General features: G+C 38.2%; 1 protein-coding gene across 10 annotated transcripts in view; it reads right to left on the reverse strand.

Annotated features, from left to right (window-relative positions):
- Positions 1-15,391, reverse strand: part of LOC140486011 (histone-lysine N-methyltransferase SETDB2-like) — a 94,595-nt gene that overhangs the window by 56,482 nt on the left and 22,722 nt on the right. For all 10 annotated transcript variants that reach the window (XM_072584541.1, XM_072584537.1, XM_072584539.1 and 7 more), the window contains 4 exons: positions 11,658-11,821; positions 10,691-10,755; positions 9,913-9,958; positions 6,947-7,072 (listed from right to left, as the gene is read on the reverse strand). In XM_072584541.1, coding sequence (XP_072440642.1) covers positions 6,947-7,072; positions 9,913-9,958; positions 10,691-10,755; positions 11,658-11,821 — 401 coding nt within the window. The remainder of the gene's footprint in view (positions 1-6,946; positions 7,073-9,912; positions 9,959-10,690; positions 10,756-11,657; positions 11,822-15,391) is intronic.

Genomic DNA, 15,391 nt, shown 5'->3' on the forward strand with positions numbered 1-15,391 from the left:
AAGAATTACATGAATTTAGATTTTTTAAAATGTAAGACTTAAAATAACTATATTTACCATCATATCAAAGCTTTTGCGGTTTCTCCAAATTATAAACTTTTAGAGCCACTCAGTATATTAGAAGACGACAAAAAAGTCTTCATCTTATTTAGTCAATCAAGATATATTATTAAGATATAAACTGTCAGAGCAGGTGGTGAATAAGAAACCTAAAGGGATTCAAAAGGCAACAAATACTGTATTCATCATGTTCCTCTGTATTCCTCATGTCTTAATAACAACATGCAAAACTGGTACCTGCTCTTTGCACTAAATGTGTAAGCCATGTACTTAGTGAGTTGAAACCTATAAGCCTTAGATGATGACACTGTGATGTCTATGACTCCTTTTGTTGGAATGATTTAGCTGAACAACTATGAAATTGGAACTATCCAAAGAGCCCTGAACATGGTTCCTTCATCAAAACAAAAAATCTGTATTTGAAAAGTTTATATTGAAGACTTATGCTTAAACTGTTTAAGATCACTGCTAGCTGAAATATTGTTGGATCAGTTCTAATTATATTTATCCTTCATCTCCTTCACCAGTAAAACATATTGAAACAGATTTTGTATGTCAATGGTTAAAGTTAAACTGCAATGCAGAGCAAGTTGAATTCAGATGTAGCATTGGACTGAGTATATTCTGAAAACTTGAATGTATACTGAAGATCTCTTAATGGAGGGGATTGATTAACTCAGTTGGCTGAATGGCTGGTTACTAAATAGAGCGATGCCAACATGGGTTCAATTCCCCCACTGGCTGAGGTTACTATGAAGGATTCCTATTCTCAACCTCTCCCTTTGCTTGAGGTGTCGTGATCTTCTCCCTGATGAGAGCAGCCCAATGGTCTACTCAGACTACGATAGCTTTACCTTGACCTTTTTCATATTCATTGCTTTACCATGTCAGCAATCTGTGGTAATGTAAACTCCCCATAATCACAGTCACTTGCTTGACCTTGGCATTTCCATGGCCTCAATACTCCCACAGTATCAATCAAGAGATTGGATCAAATAAGGCTCTCGCTGTTCAATTCCTTGCATTGCTCTCCACTTGTAATCTACTTTCCGCTCCAAATCCTACTTTCTTCTTTATTTGCCCTCTAGAAAAGTAGTGTCTTGACTTCACTGACAACTGCCATCTAAAAATGCTCACTATGTAGCCCCTTCGTTCACCACAACATTTCTGCAGCATACAATAATGTTCAACAACAACCTTCACTGGGTCCCAATCAACACTATTATTGTTCTCATACAGCTGTCTCCCTGATATGTCTGCCATCTCTACTCCCCTAAAACCAAGGACTGCAGATTTGAAAGGACATGGCAGACAACTTATCACTACTAAATTTGACAAGATCACGAAGTGCTACTGTGTTCTACTCTGGTTTGGAAAACTGCCAACTATTTAGGGATATTCTGGAATCCTTTTCTCTGCAGCAAGTTTCATAGAATCTGTACAGTGTGGAAGCAAGCCAGTCGGCCCATCAAGTCCACACCCATCCTCCAAAGAGCATCCCACCCAGACGCACCTCCCCACCCTATTCTTGTAAACTTGCATATCCCATGGCTAACCCACCTAGCCTGCACATCCCTGGACAGTATGGGTAATTTAGCATGGCCAATCCACTCAATCTGCACATCTTTGGACAGTGGGAGGAAACGCATGCAGAAATGGGGAGAATGTGCAAATTCCACACAGTCATCCAAGGGTGGTATCGAACTGTGAAGCAATAGTGCTACTCATCTTAAACATTTCTTGCCAATCCCCTCCTCCACCCTTACCTCTAACAAGTGCAAGGAGCTTGTTTGTCACCTAGATTTAAACAATCTAATCAACTGTGTCTGCTACCATCACCCCTTCCCATAGCTCACCAGGCTAAAATTCCACAAGCATCTCATTGCCACAGCTCTGAATTTGCAATTTTCTTTAGTTTTTCTCCCACTGTGCCTCATATTCTCTCCGAAATCATTTGCCTATAAGATGCACCTACTGTCCTTTTCACACTCCTCCCACTAAACGACTACCATTTAACTGCCCTCCATAGCTGCCATGTTAGCTGACTGTTCGTGTGTTCGATGCTTCTCTATATAATCGCAATCAAAAAAATGTCATTTCCAATGTCACCTCTCATGACCCCCAAGGATCTATCATTGTCTTCCTCCTATTTCTCATTTACATGTGGTTCCTCCATGACAGCATCCAAAAGCCCATCAGTTCCACAAGCACAGTGAGGCCACTTCTACCATATCATTTCTCTCAAATTCTCCATATCTCTAAATTGCCAAATTGCTCATGAGATCCAGTACAAGATGGGCAGAATTTTTATTTCCCAAAGACTGCAAAGACAGTCTTTAATTTTCCATCACTATTCCAACCTACTCCCGAGCAACTGCTTGATGCTAAACTGTTCTGTCTGCAAGCTCAATGTAATGTGTAATCCCAAGATGAGCTTTCAACCACATAACAGTTTCTGTCACTTAAGAGTTCACCTCTGTAACATTACTCGACTTCCCCTCAGTCAGCTCATCTGCAATTGAAACCCTGCTCTGTGTCTTTGTTACCTCCAGCAAGCCTCCCACCTCAGTGGACCAAGCTTTATTGCTGGTGGCTGATTTAAGAAACCCTCCAAAAACTAAGGAAAGTGCCTAGAGATGGTTGAAGTTGAACTTGACGTTCCTGCTCAGTTAAACAAAGATATTATAACCCATTGGAAGCTGGGAGATATTCTAAGTTGTTTGCTCTAAGGACTGTATTTCTGTGGGTAGTGTAATGTGTAATGAGAATAAATCAGAAATTTTGATTTCTGTGGTCTAAAGCATTAGTTCCCTCCAAAAACAAAATGGTGTTTCATCAAAAATTCTTTTCTGTTACAGTTGGTGTTTTATAATTTTGTCTGGTCATTTTTTCAGCCAGTAACTAGAGATTTGAATCTCGAAAAGTTATTCATCTTCATAGGATCTGTAACATTCTGATCTGACACTTCCTAATGTGACTTGATATCATACTTTACCTCATACTACCACTGTTAAGCTGCTTGGGATGGTTTATCATATTAGACACATTATATAAATAATAGTTGTTCTAACCGTACAAATATCTCAGTTTGATTGAGACAGAGTATAAATAGAATAATCTCAAGTCAATTGTCCATTCTTGCAAATTCTCCACAGTTGTGTGAAACAAGTCTAGAAATGAAAATAAAAAGCTATCAAACTGACACAATTTTACTGATAAGCTTGTAAGCTATCATTCTGATAAGTGCTGATTGATCTGTTCCTAAGGATCACTAGATAGCTACTATATGAAAACTTATAAAAAATTAATATTCCTAAGACCTTGATCTCAAGAATAACAATTAACAGGTGTTATGCTGTCCAAGTAAGCCTGCCATATTCTAAGCAGCACATAATAGGGTAAACACCAATGATTCTAGGTTCTTCTCATTTCTTATTCATTGAAAATAAACATATCTTGAATGTAACCCAAGTCATGCTGAACTTAGATGCTGTGCCAATAATGATAAAAAAAATTACAAAGTAAGTGCCATATTATATTCGTTGCATGCTCGGTTCACAGAATAGAAGCACATGCACAAAGCTACAATTCGTGCATTGATTTCCTAACAATTCCACTCCAGGGATCAACGTTTAGCATAATCAATGTTATGCTCAACTAGGTACAGCTTCATTGGATTTGTTACATCATTTGGATGCACAGAAAGTGGCTTCTGAAACACAGAAACATATTGGGATGTCCTGAGGATATGAAGATGCTATGCATGAATTCAAGTTCTTATTTCTTACCCAAACATATGAAAACGTGTAGGAAATGCTTTGTCAGATACTTTTTAAAAGAAAAAGTAAACAAGTACATTTTCATCCTCTAGAAAATGAGTCTGGGGATTTAACAATGGAGGATTAGGAGAAAGGAGGCAAACTGAATAGATAGTTTGCATCAGTCTTCACAAGAGAGGATACACGCAACATCGTGGAAGTAGATGTAAATCAGAAATTGAAAGAAAGGGTGAAACCCAAGAAAATTATAATTACTAGGGATGCAGTACTGAGTAGCTTGTTCGAACTGCGAGAAGACAAGTTCCCAGTGTTATGTATATGGTTAGGTATGTATTGCCCCTTTAACAGATCTGGTCAGGTGACCTGGAGGCATGTGTTAGGGGGCAGTTGCTAGGCGTGATTGTGGAGCTGAGAGAACACACAATAAAGTATTCCCCTGCTCAAGTTAACCTTCTGTTTACCAGGTGTTCTATTTATGGTTCTAGTGAACCACAAACACAACTGGCAACGAGGATTGGTTTTGGGCCACAAACTCTGCGCAAACACCATTTTGTTTTGTTATGAAGAAGGATGTCACCCAGACTTCATACAACTGTGCGTTTGCGACAGTATTGTGGAGGGAAGGAGTCGCGAAGGGACTTGGCTTGTGGTCGACACCAGAGAAGAACAGTATCCATTAGGAAGCGGGCTGACAGCAGCAGTTGTGAGGGGACTTCGGCTAAGGGCCAAAGAGGGGAGTACTTTCTGAACGCTTCCAAAGTCATTGCAGAGAGCAGCTCCGAAGGGATTCAGGCTGCAGGTGACGCCAGGAAAGAATGGTATGCTAACACAGTCAGTGAGGGAGCAGCTGACAGGGGCAAGGTTCACCAGTGGGATTCAGGCTGCAAATTGCTACTGGACTAGAGTGGCAAGTAAACAAAATGGCAGCCAATTTGGAGAGATGGGACAGAATGTTGGTCACTGTACACTGAAGATTTTGAAGATTTTTAAGGTGGTTGAACACGTAACAGTACCGGTTTTCTTGAGTACCGCTGGGAGCAAGCCCTTTGTGACTCGAGACATACCAAGAACTAAGCAAAGTTTTGGGGAGTTATTTTGCACCAAAGCCACTGACGACTGTACAACATTTGCATTTTTCTAAACAGGCATAGCAAGGAGGAGAGTTCCTCGCCCAATTTGGAGCTGTCTCAAAGAGGTTAGTGGAACATTCTGAATTCAGAGGGTTCCTCAAAGATGCCTGGCGGGACCATTTAGTTTGTGACCTCTAACACAAAGACATCCAGTGAAAGCTATGAACAAGGACAAACCTGAATTTCAAGGCAGTTTTCAAAATTGCTACCTCAATGAAGTTGGCCGCCGACAAAGCCACACAATCAAGTGATGATGCTCAGGTGCACTGGATAGCCGAAACTCAGCAGAGTGTGGCACCAACATTAGAATGCCACCGATGAGGCAAGAGCGACCATAAGGTGTCAACGTGTTGGATCCGAAAAGACAAGCGCTGCAGGTGTAAGCAAGTGGATTATATTGCCTGAAATTGCCAAGAATAACACAAGCAAGAAAAGGGAAGGGGGTCTAAAGGAGACAGTTCAGAGAACAAAGCATAAGGTACAGGGCACCAGCCACAGAATAGACCAGGAATCAGCCAAGTCTGCCCAAGAAGACCCAGAGTCAGCACTGGGGTGTGGTTAGTAGGTTTGCAGATTCATAAATGAGTTTACAAGAGATTTGGAACAGGGAATACTTTATTGTGCATCCTCTCAGCTCTACAGTTGGTACGAGGCTGCCTCTCCACATGACCTGCTGTCTTAAAGGGGCAACATGCATCCAACTACATACGTACATAAATACCCAGGTCCTGATGGAATTTAAGTAGCAAGTGAGATAGTTGATATGTTGCTTTTAATTTTTCAAAACTCATTAGACTTGGAAAGGTTCCTTTGGATTGGAAAATAAAAAAAGTAATTTCTTCAGGTGAAGAAACTATTTAATATTCTTGCATACTGTGCACAGAAGAATAATCTGATAAACTGGTTGTCTGAGAATCCCCGGGCTTGCTGGGATGGCAGAAATTAATTATGGAGCACATTCCTTTGGACTTTTTTTTAAACAAACGTGGTGCACCACACAACAGACCATTTTTATAAGACATGGCAGCCCTACTTGAGTTGTTTGGATATAGATTTGTCAGTTATCTTAACTCAGGCGTTTGTTTAACCAGGTTGGTTAGGTTTGTAGGATTAAATGTGTCTTTTTCAGGCTGACAAGATGTCACAAGTAGTATGTGACAAGGGGTGGTATCAAGGCCTTAACTCTTTCCAATTTATATTGATCATTTGCTTGAAAGTACGCAAGATATGGTTGCTAAATTTCCTGATGACGCAAACATAGATAGGAAAGTGAGTCATGAATAAGACATAAGGAGCCTACAAAGGAGTTTAAATAGATTAAGTGAGTGGACAAAGATGTGGCAAATCGAGTACAAAGTGGGAAAACGTGAAATTGTCCATTTTGACAAAGTAAAAAATGAAGCATATTATCTGAACAGTGAGAGGATATAGAATTCTGAGTTGCAGACAGGCCTGTATCCTCTGGAATACAAAACAGTCAAAGATGACTGAATTCAACCATACAAGATCCTTAGAGGAGTTGATGGAGTAGATGTAAAACATCCCTTCTGGAGAATCTAGAACTAGGGGTCATACTTTAAAAGATAGAGATTCAGTAGCTTTTCCTCTCAGAGGATTGTGAATCTTTGGTACTCACTTCCTCAAAAGTCAATGAATGCAGAATGTTAAAACATTTCTCAGAGAGGTAGATAAATTCTGAATTACGAAGCGGATAAAGATTATTGGGATTATACGGGAACGCACAGTTGAGGTTAAAATTAGATCAGCCACAACCTTATTGATGGGTTCGAGGGGCCGAGTGTTCCTTGTTTGAAAGTCTTTCCTGAGAAGGTAGTAACTGTTCTATCATTCTGAACTAGCAAGCTGTTATCTACAAACCAATGAGAGCTTAACAGAACTCATTGTTTACAGAAATGCAAACAGATGTAAAAATATTTTTGGAAAGATAACTCAATGTGTCACTTCAATTTTTTTTACCTTGGTCACTTGCCGTACCAGCCTTGATTTTCTGTTTCAGGCAGTTTAACATGTCACTCAGTTCCTCAAATACACGATCCACACTTCCAGTGGCTCGTACTTTAGTCCAAAATGATTTAGCTTTTTCTGAGAAAAGGGGCAGGAAAGATTATCAGTATCAGGGCAATATGACATTAACAATTCTAGTTTTTTAAAAATTAACTATGTTTAATAAGTCAATGGATACCAAGCTTACGTCTTTCAGCAGGATGAGCTCTTTTGGCAGGATCAATTCAAAACACACAGACTTGATACTTGGATTTCAAATTTGTTAATAATTAAATTTTATTTCAGTCTTTTTGCCAAAATCAATAAAATTAAAGCATGAGCAAAATAGAGTTCAAATCTTGTGCTTATTTACCAAATTCTGCTTAAGATGTAGAAACAGAAGCAGATCATTCAGCCCATCAAGTTTGCTCTGCCATTCAATGAGATTATGACTGACTTGATAATCTTCAACACCACCTTCCTGCCTTTTCCCCATAACGCTCAATTGTGTCCGGATTAAAAATCTGTTTATCCTAACCCTGAATATATTTAACAACTCAGCCTCAACAGCCCTCTGTTGAGCCCTCCACAGATTCACTGCCCTGAGGGAAATAAATTCTCTTGTGCTGTGTCTTCAATGGGCGGTGCCTTACTCTGAGATTATGCCCTCTAGTCCTCGACTCTTCAATAAGAGGAAACAACCTCTCCAAATCTACCCTTTCAAACTCCCTAAGACTCTGATATGTTTCAACATAATCTCCTCTCATTCTTCTAAACACCATTGAGTACAGGTCAAACATAGTCAAACTTACTTCATAAGAAAATCGCTCCAAAGAGAATTAACCTAGCAAACCTTCTCTGGACTGCTTCCAGTGCCAGAATATCTTTCCTTAGATACAGAGAGATGATTGTACTGAACTTAGAGATTCTAAAAGGTGCTTCACTGGGTAAATGCTTAGAGGATGTTTCCTCTCATGGGAGAGTCTCGGACCAGATGATATAGTCTCAGAATAAAGGAGTGCTAATTTAAGACTGAGATGAAGAAGAATTTCTTGGAGGGTGGAGGGGTTGAGAATCTTTGGAACTCCTTGTCACAGACAGCCGTGGGTGCAAATTCTGTATGTATATGATGGCCAAGATAGACAGATTCTTAATCAGTCAGGAAATTGAAGTTTACAGTGATAGGGCAGGAAAGTGAATGTGAGGAATGTTGGATCAATTATGATCCTATTGAATGGCAGAGCAAGCAAGGGCTGGATGGCCTGTTCCTATTTCTTCAGGTCTCACGAAGACTAAAACTGCTCACAATATTCCAAGTCTGGGGGTATAACTATATCATCTTTATACTTATTTTGTATTATGACCATGTTTATATTTCATTCCCTTTGACATAGATAACAGTCCATTTACCTTCCCTATTAAACCATCGAACTTGGATGCAAGATTTCTGTGACTCATACAAGAGCACCCCATACCCCTCTGTGTTGCAACTTGCTACAGTCTTTCCCCATTTATGTACTATTCAGCTCTTCTACTCTTCCTGCCAATGTGATTGACGTAACATTTTCTCACATTATATTCCATTTGCCAAGTTTTTGCCCACTCACTTAACCTGTTTAAAACCCTCTGCAGACTTTTTGTATCTTACTCACTACTTACCTTCCCACATATTTTTGTGTCGTCACAAGCTTCGCAATAACACATTCTCTTCCCTCATCTAAGTCATGAAAAGTTATTCTAAATAACTCTTATCCAATGTACCTGTGGCACTAGTTACAATTGTCACCCTAAAAGTGCTCCTTTTACCTCAACTTTATGTCTCCTATAACTTAGCCAATCCTTTATCCATGTTAATGTACTACCCATACACCATAGGCTCATACCTTAATCAGTAGCTGTATATGCAGTACTTTATCAAGTGATTTTGGACATCCAAATGTACAGTACATCTACTGGTTCCCCTTTATGTATCCTGCTTTTTGTAAATTGCATGATTTATAATAGATTCCAACATTTGCCCTCTAGAAATGAGAAAGATATGTGGGGAGACCTGGTAAAAGTTCTATAAAATTAACTGGAGTGAAGATCTTTTCATTTGAGAGGGAAACCAGACCCAAGTATCATAAATATAAAAAGAACCAATAAGTCCAACAAGAAATTCAGGATGAACCTCTTTACTCAAATTTGGAGCAAGCTACAACAAAGTTGTCAAAATTTCAGGCAAAGGTTGATAAATTCATTACAGATAAAAAGGAATTAAAAATTATGCTGCGAGGATTAGATGACAAAACTGTGCATATGGAAGATCATTTTGAGCATAAACACTTGGCCTGACTGAACTGCTTCATTTTTCTAAATTCTCTGCACCAGTGTGGAGATTCACAGAAAATTGAGCAAAATTCTGTTTTTATTCCAGTCTTAGCTGTTAACTGCAGTTCGTGGTCGTACTCTTATCTAACTCAGAAGGTAAGCATTCAAGCGCCGCTCCAGGTGGACTAAATATAAAACCCAGGATGACACTGCAGCTCGACAGAATGCTTCACTAGTAGAAGTACTGTCTTGTAGTTGAAATGATAAGCCAAGATTCACTGTTCTCCCTCAGGTTAAAATTAACTAGTCCAGCAAAACCACAGGAGTTCTTTGATAATCTTGCTAGTATTTAATCTACCAAGCAAATCACTAAAATGGATTGTATCATTATCACATTTCTGTTTGTGAGATCTTGTGCACAAGTTGCCTAGTGTTTCTTACATTACAACAGTTATGACGTTTCCACATGGTTCATTACCTGTACATGCCTCAATTGTCCTAAGGTTGCGAATGACCCAATATAAAGTCTTCATTTGTTTTAGCTTCTGTAATATTTATTGGTAGTGTTGTGATCAGTTATTAGCAATGTTATTTAAGCTTAATTACAAAGTCTGAAACGTAATACTTACTGAAACAGCCATGTTCCTGGAAAGATGTTTTGGGAACACTGGAATCCTAACATAAATATAATACTGGTGAATAGTTTACATGAAAAGTTTATTTTGCCTCTTATTCAGGACGATTTAGCCCCTTTAAGCTTTCACATACATCACTAACAAATCAGGAAAATGGAGAATCAATGTATCAAACAATTCCCGTCAAAAGAAGTTATATATATCTCTAGGCAAGCTCAACTAAAAGTATCAAGTGTAATAATGATTTCAAGTTTCAAAGCAAAATTTCGGCTAGGCTGCATAAACAAGTTTTTTTTGGGTCCTGTTTTTGGTGTCAATTTTCCTAGGACATTCGGACCATATTCCCAGCACGATGTAGAGAATCCTGACACTCTCAAATGCCACTCCTCATACAAGATGCTGGTCAGTCTAAGTACTGACAGGCAATTTGATTGCGGGGATTATCAGACAAGCTCAATAATGTTTACATTATGCACATTCAAGTTACTTTGTCAGTCTGAATGGCTCAACTATTAAAAGCCTTCATTCCATATGGAATCTGGTATATACTTCAGATTATTTTCTCAATCCTTCATTTTCAAATTTTTTTTGTTTCTTATAAAAATGTGTATAGTTGTGCTCAATTTTTTTTTTCACCGAAACAAGGGAAATTAAATAAGTAGTTGCAGCAGTGTGGGAATACAGATTTGACCAAATTCAATTCAGTAACACATAGTAGAATAACTAACTTCATCCCATAAAGTGTAATACTAGCTGCATACTTATACATTACCTGTATGGTTCCATCAACATCTGACAAATAGGGAGGAGGTTTCTGGCATTTTATGAATTGTCCACCTTAGCAGAAAGGAAAGCAAAATCAATGAACAACAATTTATATTCAGCTGCTAAAAAGTTGTTTGATTTCTCATGTCACAAATTAAGTCTATGGGGTGAATTTGCATTTGCAGATACATCCTACTTTATTCAAAAAGCACACCATCTATAGGCAGTCAGTCCATGTAACATTTTATAAATTCCTACTTTGGAAATGGAACCAGTCTGACTTAAAGTTGAGATACAGTCAAACTCTAACCTCACACCTTAAGTGCACTGCCTGAGCTGAGTAGTCACCCTTTTTTTAGGCTGATAAAACCTTAAGTTGTTTTGGGATTGTGACTTGAAAGTAGTTCTGGAATTTACATATTAATCAATTAAAACCTGCATCCCCATTCTAACTGGTTAAAGAATCAACAGCAATCTAGGTTTGTTCAAAATGTCGCACCAGTTTTATGACACTTTGATCTTTTATTACAAATTCTGTGTCTTTTGATCCTGCCCCACTAGTTACCTGACAAAGGAGCAGTACTCCAAAAGCTTGTACTTACAAATAGACTGTTGGACTATAATCTGGTGTTCTGTGATTTTTAACTTTGTCCACCCCAGTCCAACACTGGCACCTCCACATCAAAGAACCACAAGCCCAAAGCACTTTCACATTAAGTAACATTAATTTAAGGAAGGCAGTCAAATGCTTGTTCACAATGTACAGAATCTTAACACTACTTTTCAGATGCAAATAGAAAGCAAGGGTATTTGGCTCCCTAGAAATTAATCTATACTCTTGTGTACAATTTTATGACAAAAATTAAGCATCATTTAAAGTCATTTAAAAAATCAATTTACTAAACTGTCCTTCTTTTTAAATTATTAACAATTCGACAATGAATAAACTAAAGGAATAAAAGATTTTTTTTAACCATATTTCGCTTTGTTCCTGATTTTTTGTTTGAAGGTTTCTGCTGTATAGTTAGAACTCTCATTTTCCTCATTACTGCTGTTGCTGCTGCAGCCATCAGAGGGTGATCCATGGGTTTTCTCATTTCTTCCATCTTCATGACTTCTATGGCTTTTGCAATGCAACCTATATAAAAGAAGTTAGTTTGCTACTAGGGAGAGATGAACACCAAAATATAGGCATGACCAGAAATGAAAAAGCAACATCTCATTATTTTAAATGAAATGATATGCAATAATAGACATTATAAAATAAGTAGCTGGTGAAATAAGGTGGGCACAAATTTCTAATCGGTAGGTAGTATTTGAATATTCAAGTAAAACTGAGTGGAAATAACACAGAATTATAAAAGAAATGCAGGTGAGTTACGTAAAATATTAATTAATGCTACTGACTGATTGCTATTGAGTTACTTATGCACAATTATTGATTCGATATATATGCCATGAATTTTTTTTTCAAAAGAGGACACCTTTAAAAGCAGAGGACACTGATTACAAGCAACAACAATGTTGCATTTGTGAAAAATGTAAACTGCTGAATGGAGCTAATACTTTCACAGAGAAAGGATGTCTAACCCAATTTGTGAATATAATGAAGTTATTGAATTTTGAATAAATAGAGAGCGCTTGCTAGGAATGGCAGATGATCATTTGAAATTTGCTGAAGGTAACAAATTTTGGTTTGGGATCTGACAAATTGTGAAATACTACAAGACAGATACAGGTTAGCAGGCAGATATGTGGCAGACATAACTCAATGTTTAACTTTTTTTTAAATTAAACATTTTGGAAGAATGTACCTCAAATAGAAAGATTTAAAACACAATAAAGATGTAGTAGTTTTTGAATTCACAAGTCATTAACAGGTGAACTATCCACAATTACACAAAAGAAACAGAACTTTTGGTTAATACTAGAATTCCAATGTACTAAAGTAATGGGGTTTCGTGTTCAATTACTTTAAGATTGCTGATAGCCCAAACCCTATGTGTGATGTTCTATCAGTTATAGAAAGGATATAAAAAAAGAATGGCAAAGAGTCAGTTTCAATTCAAATAGATATCTTGAGGAATGAATGGAATACAGCTATGAAGAGACACTTAAGTTAAGACTCTTTTCATTGGGTTGGAATATGATAAGGGGCAACCTGATGCAGATACTACAAGTTCTGGTAAAAGTAAACAGCAGTAGATTAAAATCGTAGAATGATTACAATGGACAGTTATTCAGCCCACCCTATTTATGCCAGCTGTCTGCAACAGAATACAATAGTGGTCCTATTCCATTGCTAGATCTAGTACTTTTTCAAATATTTTCTCTTCTGATAATTTTCCAATTCTTTTCAGAAAGCCATGGTAATAGCTCTAATGAACACTTTCTCAATGTGCTCTGTCACCTTCAATGAATTGCCCTCATATACCTCAGGCCACCTGCTCCTGCACTCCCTTTAGAATTGTACTCTTTATTTTATATTGTATCTTTCCATTGTCATGACCACAGTTATGACCTGTACACATATCAAACTTAGTTCCAACAATTTTTTTTTTTAAGAGGACGACTGCCACAGCCATGACTGTAGATATAATTTCAGTGGCTGTGTGGAGTGACACACCGGATGTCACACCGGATGTCACACCGGATGAATGTCAAAGAAACATCAAAGAGACGGCTTGGAAGGCAAATATGCATTACAAACTGAACTGTAATCCCCTGTGAGTATCTCAGATTATGAACATGATCATAAAAACAATATAGTAGTCTGAGAAAGAGACATATTTGTGTTTTCATCTCTCAAGAAGGCACAGGGACAGGATTTAAAAATAAGCTATGACCATGGCCTGTGTGCATGAATGGCCTGATGTTCTTGAGTTGAGCTTTGAGAACAGCCATTAAACTTTGCATAACATAGAAGGGGAAAAAGATACTTTCTTGTTCTGAGTCCTGGAAGCCAGCAAAAAGGAAATAGGACAAAAGACTTGCAACTAACCTGCCAAACCAAAAATCCTGAGATCAATGTGTTTGTCGATCAACATTGCACTATCTATTCTTCATAAACAACTCAAAGACTAAACCATATATCTTGTAACTGATCCTTCTTCTTGGATTCATTTCATCTATCTTCATCTGGGTGCTCAAAAATTTGAATATCTTATTGGGAACCATAATAAATCGGGGATCTTCTCCTGGGATCTGACTGTCACACTGCTCTTCCGACCAAAAGCAATTACTTCACATTTCATCTGCCACTTCTCCACCTTTTTCACCAGGTTGCTCACATCCTCTTAAAGCTTATTTGTATCCTCCTCACAGATAACAAAGCTTCAATGTTGTGAGTCATCTGTAGGTTTTAAAATTGGGACCTCTATCCTAGGTTAGTTGATTTATCTAGACTGTGATTCAGAAACAAAATCATTTGTCATTTGGTCAAATGTGGATTAATGAAAGAAAACTAGAGTGTATTTGTTAAGGAGGAGAAAGTGAGGACTGCAGATGTGATTCAGAATAACATTAACACTACAGATGAAGTCCTGCTCCATCTGAGGTAGGCTTCGGGCTTCCCTGGCCCGAAAGAGTGGAAGGTGTTGAAAAACCACGGCTCTCAAAAATTACCAAGAAAATGACTCAGGGAGAATGATCAACAGATCTGTTTTTGGCAGAGCACAAATGAATAAATTAACACTCAAGTCATTAATGCATTTCAAAAACAGCAGCAGTCCTAATACCAATTCAACATAAACATCAAAACAAACCTTTCTCCAGTTGAAACTATCCATCATCAGTGCTCTTAGTTTCCTGCCACTCAGCTAATTTCATATTCTTGCTGCTACTGTCTGTTCTATTCTGACCCATAATCTCTATCTTTGCACACTAGTTAGTTATTTGGGACTTGTCAATTGGTTTACATTAGCCTCATTCATTCTCTCGATCATCTCAACTGTAGACTCAAGCAACTGAGTGAAACATGATTTGCCCTTAACAAACACAGTCGAGAGTGTGGTATTGGAAAAGCGCAGCAGTCAGGCAGCATCCAAGGAGCAGGAGAATTGACATTTCATAGGAATGAAGGGTTTATTCTTGAAACGTCAGTTCTCCTGCTCCTCGGATGCTACCTGACCTGCTGTGCTTTTTCAGCACCATAGTCTTGACTCTGATCTCCAGCATCTGCTGTGCAGGTCAGGTGAATCGGCCATAATAAATTTCCCATAGTGTTGGATGTATTAGTCAGACGGAAATAGGTCTGGGTGGGTTACTCTTCGGAGGGTTAGTGTGGACTCGTTCAGCTGAAGGGCCTGTTTCCACACTGTAGGGAATCTAATCTAATCTAATCATGAAATGAGCAACATCTTCTTTCATGGTGAAGTCAGTTGCCAAATATTCATTCAGTACTTAGTCATACCTCTCTCCCTTTTGCCTAAATCCTCTTTTAAGTCCATAGATGTCACCATACTTCTTTTTACCACCATCTCACTATTTGCATGCCTAGAGTGTACTACTGGATTCCCCTGTTAGCTGACTTTGTTCTTTTTCTTTTTTCACTTCCCCTCTGAACCCTGGTTCTCAATTGCACCATCTACTTGACAATTACCATATGTACCCTTCTCCTGTTTCTCAAATGTTTATCTGCCTCTTTTGTCATCAACATTTTTGGCATATGTTTGCTCTTAGTTCCACAGGAACATACCATGACTACACA

This window comes from Chiloscyllium punctatum, chromosome 15 (assembly GCF_047496795.1).
Source record: "Chiloscyllium punctatum isolate Juve2018m chromosome 15, sChiPun1.3, whole genome shotgun sequence".
Classification (NCBI taxonomy): domain Eukaryota; kingdom Metazoa; phylum Chordata; class Chondrichthyes; order Orectolobiformes; family Hemiscylliidae; genus Chiloscyllium; species Chiloscyllium punctatum.